This window comes from Patella vulgata, chromosome 9 (assembly GCF_932274485.2).
Source record: "Patella vulgata chromosome 9, xgPatVulg1.2, whole genome shotgun sequence".
NCBI lineage: Eukaryota > Metazoa > Mollusca > Gastropoda > Patellidae > Patella > Patella vulgata.
In genome coordinates, this window is record NC_065887.2 from 27,368,948 (window position 1) to 27,384,162 (window position 15,215).

The 15,215-nt window shown below is 34.6% G+C and overlaps 1 protein-coding gene across 1 annotated transcript; it reads right to left on the bottom strand.

The window, feature by feature from the left end:
• Window positions 1-1,797: 1,797 nt before the first annotated feature.
• On the bottom strand, window positions 1,798-15,123 carry LOC126832423 (dnaJ homolog subfamily C member 22). Its single transcript, XM_050563185.2, has 4 exons — window positions 14,592-15,123; window positions 9,244-9,539; window positions 8,573-8,740; window positions 1,798-6,585 (listed from the first exon to the last, which is right to left on the bottom strand). The coding sequence occupies exons 1-4, from the start codon at window positions 14,974-14,976 to the stop codon at window positions 6,358-6,360; spliced, it is 1,077 nt and encodes a 358-aa protein (XP_050419142.1). The 5' UTR covers window positions 14,977-15,123; the 3' UTR covers window positions 1,798-6,357.
• Window positions 15,124-15,215: the final 92 nt, after the last annotated feature.

Here is a 15,215-nt window from a genome sequence, read left to right on the forward strand (position 1 = left end):
TACACAATCTGTACAGGACAGACCACGCTCAGGTCGACCAAGGGCGACAACTCAAGCCCAGGATCGATTTATCCGTACCTTGGCCTTGAGAAATCGTGTCATCACAGCAAATCAGATCAGCGCTCGTCTTCAAACAGACACTGGTGTGAGAGTGAGTGGCCAGACGATTCGGAATCGACTGCATAGGGGTCACCTTCGCGCCCGACGTCCTCGCGTGATCCCTTGTTTGAGAGATCATCACATTCAGGCAAGACGTCGTTGGTGTAGGGATCGTCAACACTGGGATAATCGACGCTGGAGCAATGTGATGTTTTCAGATGAGTCAAGGTTCACTGTTGATTTTTTGGACCGACGTAGGAGGGTGTGGCGTCGTCGAAACGAGCGCTTCCAAGACGTTAACGTCATCAGACATGATCGATTTGGGGGTGGTTCTGTTATGGTGTGGGGAGGCATCACTGTTGCTGGAAGAACGGCTTTACATGTTGTTGCAGGGCGTGTTACAGGCCAGTACTACCGGGACAACATCTTGGCAGTCCATGTTGTGCCGTTCGCACGACGTCATGGCCGCCGTTTCATCTTCCAGGATGACAACGCAAGATGTCACAGGGCCAGGATCGTTACAGGTTACCTCCAACAACAGAACATCACCACATTACCTTGGCCAGCACTGAGTCCCGACCTCTCCCCCATCGAGCATGTCTGGGACATGCTTGGACAGAGGTTACGTCAACGTCAACAACGTCCTGCCAATGTCCAAGAACTTGCTGCTGCGTTGCAACAGGAATGGGACAATCTGGACCAAAATGACCTTAGACGTCTCATTAGGAGTATGCCACGTCGGATCAATGCTTGTTTGGCAAACAGAGGAGGATTTACCCGTTACTGACTTGGTTGTGATGCTGTGGTAACTTTGCTGTTTGACCCCGGGTATCATTTTACCCTTATAATGGTCAGTCTGTGCCTTACTTAGTCTAACGATCATTTGGAATAAATCGATGAATGTGAACTTCATTTAATTTTGTCATTTGTTTCTTCGTCAGTTTCATTAGGTGACTTTAATAACACTTAAAAATCAAATATCCCCTACTTTTTTTGAATAGTATAGTTCAAACAATAGATAATGAAATATGATCAATACTTTGAAAATTTCTGTCAAATTACTTTATTCTGAGAAAAATTATAAACTTATGAGTGGTTGATGTTTTGACAAGGAATAAAATAATGAATTATAACTGGACTTTTTCTGTCAAACATCCAGATTGGGGGAGGGGGGCATGTGCTGGGTGCCCCCCCTCCCCCCCACACACACACAGACACTAGATCCGCCCTTGTAATCGTATCAATATCTAAGCCCACTGATGGACAAGAGAGTTGGTATTGGCTTAGCATGCGAATAAATGTCTTTAGTGAGCATCTTTAATTGGTACATATTTCACATATTGCATCAGGATAGACCCATAACCCAAGAAGTTGCGTTCTGATGTGTATGATGAAAATGTTGGCTGCTTAAAAAAAACAAAACAACACTGTGGCCTTTATGGGCCACCATATATTTACTAAAATATCATAGTGATTGTAATACCACTCTGCTTTTCCTTATCCCATGACCATAGTAATAACGACTTCAAATCATAGGGTAAGGAAAAGCAGAGTGGTCTAACATGCCTGCTACTATATTGAGTTGTGGTTTTGATTTAAGGCCTAACCTCATGGGTTCTCCAGTTCCTCTCACTGCTAAAGACCCTTGCATGCAATAAAATTATTGAAATATAGATACAGTGCTTGTCCCAAATCAACCTTGTTTGAGTTGTTTGGACATTCAACCCCATTTCTCTCTCCTGTTGTTGGATCATGGCATGTATTTTGAATGGGTTTTTGATATGCAAGACATTATACTACATGTATTCTAGTTCTATGATATAACTTATTTATGGGTAATTTTAACAAAAACGTCACAATTATTTAATATATTTGGAGTTTGGGGTCAGTACAATAAAAATTTGTGATTTTCCGACATGGTTTCCCCATGTCAGTGATGCAGGACAGAGTTCCTGACAAGGACAGCTGTCAAGTCGTTTGGATAAAAAACAATATCAATATATAAATTTTTATTTATTTTTAAAAGTTACTAAAGCATAATACTTTTTGAAAAAATAGTGGTTGCTGTTTTTAGGTTTGAAAAAAATATGTTATAGTGAATTTTCGTTGGATTCTATATTTTACCCTATGGATGGAATATAATTGCATAGAAGAAAAAAGTATATTTCTAAAACAAAACAGATTAAACAGAGGGGCCTAAATATTCACATAAATAAACAATATGCAATATTACACACACACACATATTTTGATATGTTTAAAATACAATATCAAATTTTCTTTCATTTTCAAAAGTTCCTAAAGTATGAAATTTTTGAAATTAAAATAGTGGTTTCCATTTGTAGGAATGAAATGGATATTTCATAATTAATTCTATATATCATATCATCTATATTTTACCCCGTGGATGGTATGGATGGAATATAATTGCATAGATTATCAAAACACAAAGATTAATATCTATTACAAAACATCAATGACCTCGATATTGACAAGAAACTACATTTACTATCACACACATTGTGATTTCAAACCCTCTCTATATAGATCTAGACAGCCTTATATAACAAGTGAAATGTCATAATTAGATCTGACTTGACTAAAAGTCTTAATTTACAATATATATATAATATATATATAAAAAAAAAATGCAGAACATCAGAGCTGGAATTAGCTTGTAGAATTTGTTGTAAAAGGGCCCTAAATATGGTCACCATTTGAGATATTATAAATTCCTTGTGAACTACGCTATTATGGAAGTTGAATCTCTAAATGGATTATAAGTCCAAAAATGATTGAAAACCATTCAATATTTATGACTACCATAATTGAAAAGTTTGCAACAATTGCTGTTTTCTGCAGATGATATAAACAGGCTATACATGATTGGCAGACTCTTTTGATGGGCCTCATTTAAATCCGATGGAATTCAAAAATGGAGATTGTCTACCGTTGATATTTTAGAAATTGCTAAACCAGTAGTTCCTTAAGGTTGAAGGCTGTATATAGTATTATACTGATAGAGCATGTACAGACTCACTGAATTGGCAGTAAACGCTTGCCAGCAATTTAGCACAGGTCCTGGGAAATTATGGCCTATAGAACATGCTACATTTACTTCTGGGTGACATTTCATATACACTTGTATTTCACTTGAACAGCATAAAAGTTATTACATTTACGACTGATATTAAAGTAATTTAAAATATTCCTTATCAATTTAAAAAATATTAATTAATTTCAATATGCCTTTCAAACAAAATAATGTATGGCATAGATACCCCATAAATCAGCAGTATTGTAAAACATAATGACCCTCTACATGTATTTCACATATACATGTACTGTGACAATTCTCATATGGATCAAACTAAACAATATACAATCTAATTCATAGCACCCCCCCCCCCCCAAACAAACACACACCTCTCTCTTTATTATTTCTATATATTACACTAATAACATATACTAATCTTCAGTGTCTCATCAAGTAGACTTGCTTTTTCTAATTGTTATACACAACATCCTCAAAACAATAAAATAATCAGCTATTATTAATTATCATTGATAACATAAAAAGGATGTCATTATCTGACAACTGGCATCTGACATTTTGTTTAGGGCAAAACAGGTTAGAAATATCTCATGGTACATTAATATGAGACAGATATAAAGCACACATAATGTCTATGACTATTATAACAACAAACTTCCTAAATATAATAAAATAAAATAATAAATATGAGTTCTAATAAAATTTCCAATAATAATAATATGCTCCATAAAGCTGATGATACTTTTCAAAAACAATAATGTCCTGATTTTTAAACAGATATTTAAATTTCTTAATTGACAAAAATCAATTCATGAAAATATCATTAACAATTATCATTAAAACAGGTCATAAGGCGTATAACAAATTCAGTAATTTAATATAACAAAGATACAGATTGAAATGTGATATTTAGATACCGTAGTTATTTCGAAGTTTAAATTGAAAAAGGCAGGTTAACAAATCAAGATACAAATATGAGAAATGAGAGGAATACAGATGACGGTGTTAAATCAATACAAAATAATGTAAACATCAAAGTGACATATAACCGTTAGGATACTGGTCAATTTTGGACTGATATATTGTTGATAAGATTATTTGTAATACCATCCTTTTGATTTTGATAGCTACTTCAATTAAAATTGAATGCATTACACCACTGAATTCGAATAATAGGTCAGAGGGAATGTATAACTAAATTTCCTATGCATCCGATATTAAATAAAAAATATAATTGCTAAGAGTATTCAATAAATCAATTCTTAACACACAGAATTAAGAACAATTACTTCTTTGAAAACGATAATATCAAAACAGATAACAAGAGCTAATCAGGAGCCTTAATATTGGCAAGATAATACATAATTTTCCATTATAAACACAGGCTCTCACTGGACAATTTGTAACTTATTTTATTAACCAAAACTTTATCAGAAAAGTTTTTAAAGTATATAATATAACAATTTTTTCATTCTTTGATGATATTTTGAAATTTTTGTTACAAAGAAATTTCGTAGTGTTTGTGATTTGATTTTCCAAAATTAAACTGACAGAAAGGTAAATTTTTCTAAAGATCAATACAGACTATAAACAGTATAGTAGGCAGTATTATATATTATATCATTCATAAATATCACTTTTTGAATATTTAATTAAGAATAAAAATTAGATGTTGCTATATTTAGATAACAATGAGATGTTTTATAAGGCTTTTACACAGAGATTTGAATAATTCGTACAAAACAATTTGATATATAATTATATATAAAATATAATATGTATATAATATATATATATATATATATATATACTTTTCCTAATTTAAAATCATTGCAAGGGGAGACTACTTCCCCATTGATGTTTCATTACAGAATTCTAAAAGAGACAATGACAATGACTATTACACATATGATAATGTTTTGTCAGATATAAAGGAGGGTCGAACGAACACACACCCAATTATGATAGAAGGCAATATCTTTAACAAGGAATTAAACACACAGGAAGTTGCCATATTAGTGATCTATATCTATAATTGACATTAAATTGCCCCATGCATATTACATTGTTCTACCTGTATGGTTAATTAGCTGTCTCATTATAAGACAATATCAGATGTATGTAGTAGTTATTAGCACCCTTCACCGATACACCGAGGAAAGGTGCTAATAAGTTACTTACATCACATTTCTATCGAGTATTGTGAACCAACATGTGAAAAATAGTATTTATCATCGAGTCGTTTCAACCGAAAAGTGACAAATACTTTCTGCTCTTTCATTATTTATCCCTTTCTGAGCCTCACGTTACATTTCATGGTAGAATGATTTCGCTGTGGAGAGACGACCTGAGTAGTATGATACTCTGAGCGTAAAACAATCACGTGTTTGTTAAGACCACACCGTCAAAACATCTTATCTATGGCGTAGAGGACTGCGATATTATTAAATGTAGTGTAAAGGAAATGCGAAACGTGGGTCATTCCTGGTGAAAGTATGCATCGGCGGATGGTTCTTCCGTTGAAATTTATTTGTAATAAAGTTTATGACTTTCTAGGCGTTTTTTTCATCCTGCTTATTATCAATGCCAGTGAAGTGTCCAGCAAGAGAACTGCGCCTTCTATCATCACAATTAATTAAAATAATTATTCAATATTCTAATATATATATTTTGCATATTAATATAAATCAAACCAAATTATAAAATAGATGCCAATTGATATGTATAATAATTGATTTTTGTAATATGTTGTTATGTTAATTTAATGTCATTGTATATGTTTTTGAACTGCCATGTAGTTCCCCCCATTTTGTTTTGTTACTATGATTTTGACTAGTTGTTTCATGTACATTGGTTAGAGCCATCATCTTCATTTGCGATCTGGATCGGACTAAACGTCTAAACGTCCGCTACTGATTGCTTGATAGGTATCTAAAACGGTTTAAAAGTATCCTTGTATCAGAAATGAACTTTACTCTTTCTGTACATTACTGATACAAGGATACTTTTAAGCATGTATTGATTGCTTGATAGGTATCTAAAACGGTTTAAAAGTATCCTTGTATCAGAAATGAACTTTACTCTTTCTGTACATTACTGATACAAGGATACTTTTAAGCATGTATTGCGATAAAACCGGACAGTTTTATCAAAGGTTACCAGTGGCAACGAGTAGAAGTGGGATGTAAACTGGGATGTAAACATTATAATTCTGTTTGATTTGGATTTTCAGCCGATTTTTTATTTTTTCGGGCTCTTCTTGTCTTAAGTTTGGAGAGGACATCATAAGAAGTTTGAATCTCTATAAATTTTTCTTGTGCCTCTGCTTTCTTGGCAGGATCTTTATGTTTGTCAGGGTGCCACTGTTTGGCTAGTTTGCGGTATTTAGAAGTTATCTCCTCTTGGCTCATTTCAGATGTCACCCCCAGAACCTGAAATTTAACAAAAAAAATACTATTTAAATACAAGAAAATTTGAGTGGGAAAGGCTGGATCATGGAACAGTAGAATGCTGTAGAACTTAACGGTTAGTGTAACAAGCAGTTGCATTGCAAGATACGTCCACATTTTGAAATAGATATACTGAGAATAAGCTAAAAAAAACCCATGATTTTCATACAATCAGGGGCCATAAGCCAGGAAGTCAATGTCCAATATGCGCTAACATCGACAGGAACCGAAATCATTCGGTTAAAAAAATACATTTTAAGTTTTGTGAAAATTGGTTAAGAATTGTGACCCATAAAAAGTCCACAAGCTACCGGTAAAAACATGATCTTTTCATAAAATCTGGGGCCATAATCCCATAATCCATGAAGTTACAATCCGATTCATGCCAATACTAAAAGGAATCAAGGGCTTAGGGATATAAACCATAAACCTATATTTTTAATTTTCATCAAAATTGGATAAAAATTGTGTCCTGTACAGTGTCTGCCAACAAAATGTAAATGGACTGAAGTCCAGATGGACAGAAGCAATGATAATATACATCCACAGTAAAATGTGGGCATATAAAAAGTCTTCTTAGCTTCCAGTTCATTTAGACTTTTGATGATCTACTTCCTTACATTGGACTGTAGGGCAGTGGTTACCAGTACAGGTCAGGGATTGACAGAAGATGGCTGGGGAGGGCAGTGGGGGATGGTAGTTGGTAAAGGAGGGCAGTGGAGAATACTGGAGGGCAGGAGAGGGCAGTTGGTCAACAGTGCTGAGCAGATAATGGCAAAGGTGGGCGGGGATGGGTCTGAGATGGTTGCAATGAACAGTGGACAGTATGGGAGGACATAAGAGGAAAAGGCAGGGATGATGAGCAGGGGACGACATTGGAAGGCATTGAAGAGTGGTAGGCAGTGGAGGGCAGTAGTGGGCAAATGTCAAAGGGAATTAGCTTTTCAAACATTTAACATATCAAAGTCTTGTTACATGGTACATGTACAATCTGGTTAAAATACAGATCTATATTTCGTTTTTTTTTTTTTTTATACTTTCGATGGCCTGCACTACATGAAGATCTGACTGGTTATAGTGGAAGGTAGTGTCAGGGGTCATACAAACGACTTTTCGCCCTATGATGTCAGACATTTAATTAACCAATCAGTGTCGATGTTTCTAGTGGGATACACCACATGCTAAGAACTCCCTGTAACAGACCGTTTCATTGGCTAATCCCTCACATCAACCAGAATGCGGGTTATATAACAACTCTTCCAGATCCTAGTGTAGTAAAGACAAGTAAAACGAAATTTTGAACTATAAAAAACGAAACGAAATAGGATCTGTGTTTTAATCAGATTAAAACGCAGGTTATAACAACTTTTTTGATCCTTGTATAGTAAAGACAAGTTAATCGAAATTTTGAACTATAAAAAACGAAATAAAATAGGCTCTGTGTTTTTATCAGATTGGTACATGTATATGCGGTACAACTTAAAAGTTAATACTGTTCACATGTGTGAACATGTGACTTTTATTAATCAAAATATCTGCCACAAAGAGATCTTAGTCATCCTTTTGTATGTGTAATCTTCACTTGTTAGTTAAAATGGTTAATAATAAATGATAACCACTACAATTAGGTTTGTGTATTCAATAGAATTAGTCTAATCACTTTTACATTAGAAGTGGCTTTTTTTACTGTTAGTTAGTTACCTACTAATTAATGACTACCAGCCGGTACTGTATAATTTCTAACAACTTTCTATCTATACACACTAAACATTAGTTTTGGTAATGATATATGATTTAATGGCAAAAGTGTTCATTAGTAAAATGCCTTATTGGTTCATAAGTGAACAGTATCAGTTGCACAGTGCTACTACTATGTATCTTATTCTAAAAGTTGGCTTAATAGCATCATTTTGTTTGCCGTAAGCTAGTTTTATACAGAAATCAATATAATGGATATATATATTCTCACCTTGTATGCATTTTTCTCTCCAACAGGATCAAATATTTCCACCAATTCTTCCCACAATTTATGCCACCCATGAATGTTATAAAATTCATATAATTTCCAAAGTGAATCTTTAGTTTCTGCCCAAGCTGGAGACTTAAAGAAATTATTTACTGCATCTCTTATTAAGACCTGGAACAAAAGATTTTAAAAAGATTGCTTATGCATCAAACATTTTAAAACCAGGTGGGCACCTCTATGAACATGTGTGTTACAGCTGTAAATATGTACGATGCCTTCATCCCAATAGGTCAGATACCCTGGAACTTCAGCTACTTTTAAGTGCACTATGCCAAGTGCCTTATTTATAATACAAAGAGATGGTATATCCTGTAAAATCCAGGTTTTAAAAAATAAAATACTCTTCACAATGATAATTGATTTCAATTTGTGAAACCATGGCATTTATTTTTGGAAAATTTTGCCAAATTATTGTTTTTCAAATCAGCGATACTGTATAATTTTTGACTGCTACTCCTAATGACATATATTATTCATTTGTTCAGTGTGGTTTGAAAATCAGTACAATACAGCTCAGAAGAGAGATTATTTTTTATGAGAATATTCACATTCATTCTAATACTGTAACGTGGTATACATGTATTTCAACAATTTTGAACTCAAATTTCACTTACAGTTTCTTCATCTTTAGTCGTGATTGTACCATTAAAATAAATGGCACTAATCCATAGAGAATAATAAAGTCCTGCTAAAACTCCAAATTTAAACAACCGCCATGTTAATCTCTGTTGTTTCTCTCTATGTATTCGCCATGATACTCCCTTCCATCTGGCTGCAAATGCAGAAAGAAGTGGTACCACTGCAATATTATTACTGTCTTTAATAAGCCATGGTACTCCACAAAAAGCACCAATAACACAGGACTTGAAGGTCACCTTTTCTCTTCCTATATTTCCCACTAAATAAACACCTGAAATAGGAATTCAATGTTTTTACAATAAACTAAACAGAAATAAAGGATTGAAGAACATTATGTGCAAGATATATGAACAATAGAGATTATATACTGAGGTATAAGCATGTACACCAATCAGGGGTTAGCCAAGAATAAATGGAAATTTAACTACAGAGTTGACTGTTAAAAATATATGCGTTAAGACCATATCCAAATATTATATTGTTTAGTGGGCCTCTACAATGGATACACTCTTTTCAAAGTTTTGTGCAAGCAAAAATAGCTTCAAATGCAAAGTTCACATCACATATAATCACAGTTTGCATGCAAATAAGTATTCATGTTACAAATAGAATGGAGCACTGAAAATAGTTACCAAACAGTTTTTCTACATTTTCGAGGTGACATTTAATGACATGTGTTCTAATTCTTATTTGGTGGCCATTTTAAAAATATTGTGCAGCCATTGGATTTGTTTTATTAAATCACGAATTTATGTGGTAATGTTTTACCTTTATTTCAATGAGAATTGGTTTATTATATGTTAAGCTATGTGCAGTACAGTTTGGGTTCAGTTTGATTGGAAATTATAGGCTAGTAACCTTTGTAATCAAATGATTACAAAACTTGCTCAAAGGATGTCCTTAGAATGATCCACTACTGTGGCTGGAGCAAGAGTAAGACATCAGTAGTGGAATCATTTCTACCAAACTACAGGGAATACAGCATCTTAATAGCTATGAATGAGAAACACTATTCAATTACAAGTCTAACCAGCGGCTGCCAGGCAGGATACGCCCACATTTTCGAGAGATGGATAGAGAACAAGCTAACAAGAAAGTGATTTTTCCTACAATCAAGGGCCATAATTCAGGAAATTACAATTCGATATGCGCATATATCGAAAGGAACTGAGATCTTTGTGTTATAAACTTACATTTCAAGTTTCAACAAAATCGGATAAAAATTGTGACCTCTATAGGGTCCACAACCTTGATATACCATATTTTTACGCTATTTGAGAACGAACCGCGGCCATTTTGTCTGTCAATTTTGGGGCGATTTTCACAAAATTCAAACTCAACTGTCCTTAGGGTGGAACGGTAATATAATAATACGGTTTTTTAAATCGGATAAAAATTATGACCTCTAATGGGTCTACAAGCTAAAAACATGATTTTTCGTACAATCAGGGGCTATAATTCAGGAAGTTACGGTCCGATATGGGCAAATATTGAAAGGAACCGAGATCTTTGGGAAGTTTCAACAAAATCGGATAAAAATTGTGACCTCTATAGGGTCCACAACCTTGATATACCATTTTCTTACGCTATTTGAGAACGAACGGCGGCCATTTTGTCTGTCAATTTTGGGCCGATTTTCACGAAATTCGAATTCAGTCGTCCCTAGGGTGTAACGGTGATATAATAATACGTTTTTTTAAATCGGGTAAAAATTATGACTTCTATAGGGTCCACAAGCTAAAAACGTGATTTTTCGTACAATCAGGGGTCATAATTCAGGAAATTACGGTCCGATATGCACGAATATCGAAAGGAACCAAGATCTTTGGGTTATAAACTTACATTTCAAGTTTCAACAAAATCGGATAAAAATTGTGACCCCTATAGGATCCACAACCTTGATATACCATATTCTTATGCTATTTGGGAACGAATGGCGGCCATTTTGTCTGTCAATTTTGGGCCGATTATCACGAAATTCAAACTCAGTCATCCTTAGGGTGTAACGGTGACATAATAGAACGTTTTTTTAAATCGGATAAAAATTATGACTTCTATAGGTTCCACAAGCTAAAAACGTGATTTTTCGTACAATCAGGGACCATAATCCAGGAAGTTACGGTCCGATATGCACGAATATCAAAAGGAACCGAGATCTTTGGGTTATAAACTTACATTTCAAGTTTCAACAAAATCGGATAAAAATTGTGACCCCTATAGGGTCCACAACCTTGATATACCATATTCTTACGCTGTCAATTTTGGGCCGATTTTCACGAAATTCGAACTCAGTCATCCTTAGGGTGTAACGGTGATATGATAGAACGTTTTTTTAAATCGGATAAAAATTATGACTTCTATAGGGTCCACAAGCTAAAAACGTGATTTTTCGTACAATCAGGGGCCATAATTCAGAAAGTTACAGTCCGATATGCACGAATATCGAAAGGAACCAAGATCTTTGGGTTATAAACTTACATTTCAAGTTTCAACAAAATCGGATAAAAATTGTGACCCCTATAGGGTCCACAACCTTGATATACCATATTCTTTCGCTATTTGGGAATGAACGGCGGCCATTTTGTCTGTCAATTTTGGGCCGATTTTCACGAAATTCGAACTCAGTCATCCTTAGGGTGTAACGGTGATATGATAGAACGTTTTTTTTAAATCGGATAAAAATTATGACTTCTATAGGGTCCACAAGCTAAAAACGTGATTTTTCGTACAATCAGGGGCCATAATTCAGGAAGTTACTGTCCGATATGCGCAAATATAGAAAGGAACTGAGATCTTTGGGTTATAAACTTACATTTCAAGCTTTTGGGGATAAACCTATATTTCAAGTTTCATCGAAATCGGATAAGAATTGTGACCTGTAGAGAGTCCACAAACAATTGTGGACGGACGGACAGGGGCGACGGCATAATGCGTCTACATGAAAATGTGGGCATATAAAAATACTGCCATTATTAGCACAGTGACTATTTAGTGATAAGCAAAGCATGTGTTTAGGATATACTATCTATACTGCATACATTACAGCCAATATCCCTTCACATGTCAACAACAAACAGCTGTCTTTCAAACTTGAGTTGACAATTAAGAATTTCTTGCATATGCTATTTAATGTGAACTTCCAATCACCTATTATTTTAGGGTTTTTTTTGTTATCTGGGTCATCAGAAATATCATACTTAGTTTCAAATAAGTTTTCAGGTTGCAATATGTGACCTAATGAACCTCAATACTAACAGGGTTTAAGAGGATTAGCTTGCCCACATTCTTGTCTGTGATATCACCCTCAGTGGAAGAGGATGTTAAGCCTCATGAATGAACGAAAACTTGCACACATAGTAACATCCCCTCAAAGTGACTATAATCATTCATGTTCAAGTTCAAGGAAACCAGAGGACCCGGAGAAAACACATGAGGTTGAACAGACAACCCTACTCCTTGTCACGTACAACTGGGGAATAGAAACCACACCAATTGACTCAATGACAAATATTATGATACAACTTGCATGTGCTAACCATTCGGCCATCCGGGTCGGATAAATTGGATAATGATCTAATTATGCCCAGAACAAGAAATCAATCAATCAATCATATCCTAGCCTTAGGGACTTCTTAAGATTTATGATTATTATTAAATCTCCCAGTACTTACACCTATAGGTTAATTAATAATTTTTCAGTATCAATTAACAGTACTCTAGAATACTTATTAAATCATACAAATTATCATTTAAATATTTAATAAATCATGCATGTAATAAATAAACTAGAATAGATGTAGTTATTAATTTATACAAATTAAATATTCTCATACATAAATTTCTTTAATCATGCATGTAATAAATCACTGTTATAATAAGCTCTAACAATCACAATACTGGAGTTTAAGCAATCAGGCCTGATATATAATCTCTGTAACAGATGTTTCTATAACAGGTTTTTTAAACAGTGTTTTAGTCAGTGTATTGCAACAAATGTGTATCATATTGAAAATAAAAAGAGTAAGCTTCATCCAAGATAAAATGTGTCATGCACATGCACACACAAAATGTCCCCCAAAGATCATAGCGGCATCGCATCTGCCCGACATGAAAACATTTATTTGCTTTAATGTGGCAATGAACTATATATACATGTATATGCCCTTATCAGACAGTTGGCATACATACTAAATTTTATTTGAAGAGTTACATACTTTGTTACAACTGCAGTTATATGCCATTTTTGTTGTATTAATTTTCTCTTCTCAGATCTAAAGGCAGTGTTTGAACTTTAAGCGGAAGTGACAATACAAAAATGCAGTTAAGCAGATCATTTTACTGTGACATAGTATACTAGAAATGGTTCCACTAAGTCTTCCGTCTTGCTCCAATCACAATAGTGGATTGTTCTAAGGACTTCCTTTGAGCAAATTTTGTAGTTATTTGACTACAAACAAGTTACACCAACCTCAAACTGTACTGTACATGGCTTAACGTATAATAAACTAATTGCCATAAAGATGAAACCTTACCACATAAATTCATCAATTTAATAAAATCAAACGGCTACACGACATTTTTTTCATTTTTAAAATGGACACCAAACCAGGATTAGAACATGCACGTGATTTCAGGTCACCTCAAAAACATAGAAAAACTGTTCAGTTAGGTAAGATTAAGATTTCAGTAGTTCCACTCTTCACTGTTTGTAACATAATTACGTATTTCCATGCAAACTGTGATGATATGTGTTAAAAATTTTGCAATTGATGCTATTTTTACTTGCGCAAAGCCTTGAAGAGTGTATCAATTGTAGCAGTGCACAAGACAAGTACCACTGCTACAAATACTGCAACTAGTAGTATACCATATTCCTGAAGCAGTGGCCCGATAAATCCCTCTCTGCCATTGCTGGATTGGCTTTCGATACGTGAGCTATTGAGGGAGTGTGTCTATTCTTCCCGTTCAATCAAATCTATCCCAAGTACAGCAACCCCTTAGTTTAAGCTGGGGTGTTCCCAAAAAATTTGGACAGTGATTTAAGCTATTAAAAACGGTGAAAGCTATGTTTAAAGCGTAATGATATTGTTACGCAGTAAGCTATTGGTTGTTAAGCGGACTATTGACCAGTCATAATTTTGAACAGAAATTTGCTTACATTACAGCAGTGTTAAGTGGCATTAGCTCGAGTCAAACGAAACACTGCGAGGAGTATGGTAGTATACATGTATCTGGTAAATTATATATTCAGTGATGATTTTCCTAAAATTAAGGGATTGTTGCATTTGATCAAGTATTCTATCTCAATTTGTACAAATCTTACCTAGAGCTACTGCTAGTGGCGGTAAATATACTGATAATATATTACCCAAACCTTCTTTAACAAAATCTGCAGGCATAGTCATTAATACTAAATAACCAAATAAATTGCCCATGATAAGTTCTCCGCCGTATCTCACTATAGAGAAAGGGGGTTTGGGATTTCGCATTACTCTCTGGTGAAATTCTAACCGGTTGCTCTCTGTTTCTTTACAGTCGTCGACATATTCTGGTATCCTCCACAAATCTCTTAACCATCCTAAACCAAAACATCCTCCAAATGTACAAAGCCATACAAATGCCTGTTTGTCCCTTCTCAAGTATAAATGATGCAGCCCAAACCAGCCGCCGAAAAGCCAGAGAACATAGCTAACTGTCAACCAAGCCATTTTGGTCGTTTACTCACAAAATGCTTCGATCTTTCATTCACGTCATTTTCGTAGAACCAGACCTGTTCGCAAGAATAACATTGTTTCAGTTTCCTCAACTTTGTATCGGATGTAGATATAACCCATCTGAAGGAAGCATGCGCAGAATGTACTGTTACTAAAAATAACGTTAGGCGACGTGTCCATCCGGCGATTGTATCTCTATCTAGATTTGAAATATGTCTTTTCCCACACTCCTC